Genomic DNA, 3,990 nt, shown 5'->3' with positions numbered 1-3,990 from the left:
GTTTGTTGTGTAAGTAACTTGACAATCCTATTTAGATGGTGTGACAGTCGTGTAGCAGATATCTAAAGTCCTGTATATTGCTTTTGAGGCCTATCATGTTAATATCATCCTTTATTTAGTTAGGCTGGATATCCGAGCATGATTGACAATTATGTAAATGAAACCTTCCTTACTTAATATTTAGCTGAAACCTGTGTTAGATGTAGGTGAACATGATCTATCATGAAACCATTATAGAACAATAAGTAAATAAAACAAGCAATTATTCATTGCACAAATGTTTTCATATTTACATTTTTTTTTTGAATTTACTGAAATGTGTAGATAAAACTAAATTTAATTTCAATTTATTACTTTAAGTTGAATTTCATTTTCACGCTGTCATTTTGTAATAAATAAGTATCTATAATAAGTTATTTCTTATTTTCAATTTTATTTTTTAATTAAATTTAATATATTTTTATTCTTATTAACGAGATGTTGGGCTAGGTTTTAATATATAACTAGATTCGCAAGTACATATTACTAAGAGAGGTATCCGTTGGAACTTGGAAGGAACAACTTACTACTTGAAATAGATTAGTTCATTAGACTTAGATAAGTGGATATCATTGGTTATATTTGTTATAAGCAAGATCTATCCATCATACTATTTCATTCCCTCTTAAAAGCTTATTTTAATGTGTTGAAAATTTAGAAATTTGTTTAGGTGTATTTTTATGATAGTTTCGAGTAATGTTTGAAATCTTCCTAATATGCCACATTGTGCTACACTTTTTAATAGTTTTATTATTTGAATTTTTTTGACGTTTTCCCCTCTTATAATTGTTTAACTTTCACTTATTTTTTATTTTAAATTTATACATGCATCTAAAAATATAACAAAATACAATAGAGATTCTTTGTTCATGGAACTGAAACATATTATTAGCGTGTGTTTTTCTTAAGGAATAAGACTTTAATGTAAAATGAGCATGAGGAAAAATTTCATCTCAAGATGAGACATGAAGACTAAGATTAAAAATAATCATCTAGGCCAAGTTAAATTGGGCAATTTTTCTAATTTTATAAATTTTAAATTATGTAGATTAATAATTATATAGCTCTTTTTCATAAAATTTGAATAATTTTAATTTTTATGTACTTTAAAAATACATAACATCAATCTTGATATATATAAATAAATAAATGGAGTACTAATAATATTCTATTGGTTTCAAATTTGATATGTAAAGTATATATCATTAAAATCTTGGATTCGATGTTTGATTTAGTCTAATTTATTAATATAAAATTTTTATTAGCATATCAAATTTAACCTAATTTAACTTTTGCATATGATGTCCTCATCTTTTTAATATTATTTAATAGTTTATACTTTAAATTTTATACTGTAGTTGTATTATATATTATTCCTATTAAATAATTATTGACTGAATTTTAAATAAAAATAATTATTGACTGAATTTTAATTAAAAATAACATAAATAAATAAATAATATATTAATTGTGTATAAATATTCGTTCAAGAAATTTCATTCTTCCTCTAACAACTTTTTGCTTTAAATGTTTAACTCTTTGAGATAGACTTTTCCTGGTACAGCAATCAACCGTTATATTCTTTAACATTCATACATTGACTATCTCTAAATTCATTTAAATAACTGTGTCTGTCCCTTTGTACCTTCTCTGTGTCTCATTTTATAAATAGACCCAAAATCCTATGCCACTCCAAATTCCTCACTTCCCATCACCTTCCTTCATCATTTCCCATTTTCTCTAAACCACACACAAAACCAACTACTCCAAAATTTCCCCTTCTATTTTCATTTTCAATCTTCTTTATTTTTTTCAAAACCAAACCCATTTTCCCATTATTTCTTTCATCACAGCACTCGAATATCATAAGAAAACGCATAATCAAAACAAACTCTTATCCCAAAAAATAAACCTTGCCCTCTGGTTCTCTTGAATATCAAACATTACTCAAATCTCTCTGAGATTTCTCTTACTCAATTCCTTTTTGCTATGTCAACTACAGATCCATGGTTCTTCTCATAGCTCCACCACACAATAGCAAAACCCTCTTCTATAAAAAATTTTAAAAAGTAAACATTTTTTCACATAAAACTTTACAAGGGAGAAGATTATGCAGTTCAAGCTCAACAAGCGTGTAACCCGAGTCACTAGATGGATTTTCACAAGGTTCTTTTCGACCCGACCCGGTTACCGTCGTATGGGTTCTTCTTCTTCTTCTTCTTCTTCAAGGAAACCCATGACGAAGAAGCTTCATTCATTGGGTCGTAAACTAACGATTAGAGCAAGATCTCTCTGTTCTTCTGCGAAGTTCGGGTCAAGATACGAACCAATTGGGTCCGATCCAGTTCAAGATACGGTTCCAAAGGGTCATTTAGCTGTTTACGTTGGTCAGAAAGACGGTGACGGCGATTTTTGCCGTGTTTTGGTTCCGGTGATATATTTCAACCACCCGTTGTTTGGGGAGTTGTTGAAAAAAGCTGAGAAGGTGTATGGGTTTGAACACCAAGGTGGGATCACGATTCCGTGCCGAGTTGCTGAGTTTGAACGAGTCAAGACCCGAATTGAGTCCGGGTTCGGTGTTAACAGTGGCTGCCGGAGATTAGCATTGCCGTGGTTCGGTAAATGATTTTTTATGAAAATGATATATCCTCCTATTAAATTTTCGTCTTAATCCTTTTACCGAGAAGAATTTCTTAACATAGAAGGATTAGTAAGATAATATAATAGGATTCATTTTTTTTTATAACAAAAAAGGGATTTGATGAGTTGGTGTGACTCTATAGAGTTAAAATCGACCTCAGAATTCAAAGATGATGATGATAATGATATGGTAACAATTAGTGTTGATTGCTGATTGTGAAATGATTTTGGTATTTTTATTAGGGTGGGTTCTTTTATTTAATGAAATTTGTAGGTAGGTTTAGATATTTCCCCTTGAACATGTGGTGTAATGGAACTTTGAATATATATGCATACAGATTTTCCTTTGCTCCAATCACGTTGTTGTATAGAAATAATAAATATATGTACCAAAAAATTACAAATTATCATCTGCGTGTGTTACGTCTTCGTAAGATAATAAGAAAAAAATCTATATACATTGAGTATGAATGATTTTTATAGTTGTTATATTTAATTATTCTTTATTTTTCAAATAAAAATTATAAATAAATGATAAATGATATAATCACTCTCTATAAATCTTAATAATATTGTATAAATATTACACTAATAAAGAATATGTTATATTTTTTATCTTACTTTTTTTTTCCATGAACTAATTACGCTAGATAAGCTTAGCTTATTAAAAAAACTTATAAGGAAAAAGTAACAAGAAAAACAATTCCAAATTAGTCTGGTACAAACTTTTTAAATAATAATGTTTAAAGATTTAATTGAAGGGAGATTACACTACCAACTCTCGAAACTTATGGTTCTAGGTCAATGAACTTATCGTCTCTCTAATGCTTCCAAATTAGTTTATCCCTTGAAACTTCAACCAATAATTTCTTGGCAATTACGATAAGCTCAGCCCACTTCATTCATTTTCCTCTCATTTTCCATTGCCCTTTGTAGAATAACCACACCCTCCCTTGTCACAAGTGCCAAAGTCATAACCAATAAATCTCTATCATAATTTTGTCATTATACCAATAAAAGCAATGGGTGCATTGTAGATTTCTTCCTTTCCACCATGATTACAAATATGGGTAAGCATGAAGTGGGTTGTAAAGAGTTAAAGTTTGTCCATTACCCGATCTTAAATGTTAATCGGATTAGTTTTTGAATCAGGATTTGATCCTAGATATTGGTCGAGTCATTTTTTGAATCATGACTTGACCCTACTCCTGATGCTAACTCAACCCTAAATATCGACCTCATTAGTCTTTAAACCCGAACCAGATACTAGACCCGATTAAATATAATGCATACTCATTTTAGATAAAGTTT

General features: G+C 29.4%; 1 protein-coding gene across 1 annotated transcript; it reads left to right on the top strand.

Annotated features, from left to right (window-relative positions):
* The first annotated feature begins 1,702 nt into the window (after positions 1-1,702).
* On the top strand, positions 1,703-3,053 carry LOC109341900 (auxin-responsive protein SAUR36-like). Its single transcript, XM_019579872.1, has one exon. The coding sequence runs from the start codon at positions 2,150-2,152 to the stop codon at positions 2,663-2,665; it is 516 nt and encodes a 171-aa protein (XP_019435417.1). The 5' UTR covers positions 1,703-2,149; the 3' UTR covers positions 2,666-3,053.
* The last annotated feature ends 937 nt before the right edge of the window (positions 3,054-3,990 follow it).

The sequence above is a fragment of the Lupinus angustifolius genome, unplaced genomic scaffold (genome assembly GCF_001865875.1).
Source record: "Lupinus angustifolius cultivar Tanjil unplaced genomic scaffold, LupAngTanjil_v1.0 Scaffold_845, whole genome shotgun sequence".
NCBI lineage: Eukaryota > Viridiplantae > Streptophyta > Magnoliopsida > Fabales > Fabaceae > Lupinus > Lupinus angustifolius.
Note: the sequence above shows the minus strand (reverse complement) of the source record. Positions and strands in the feature narration are given on the sequence as shown.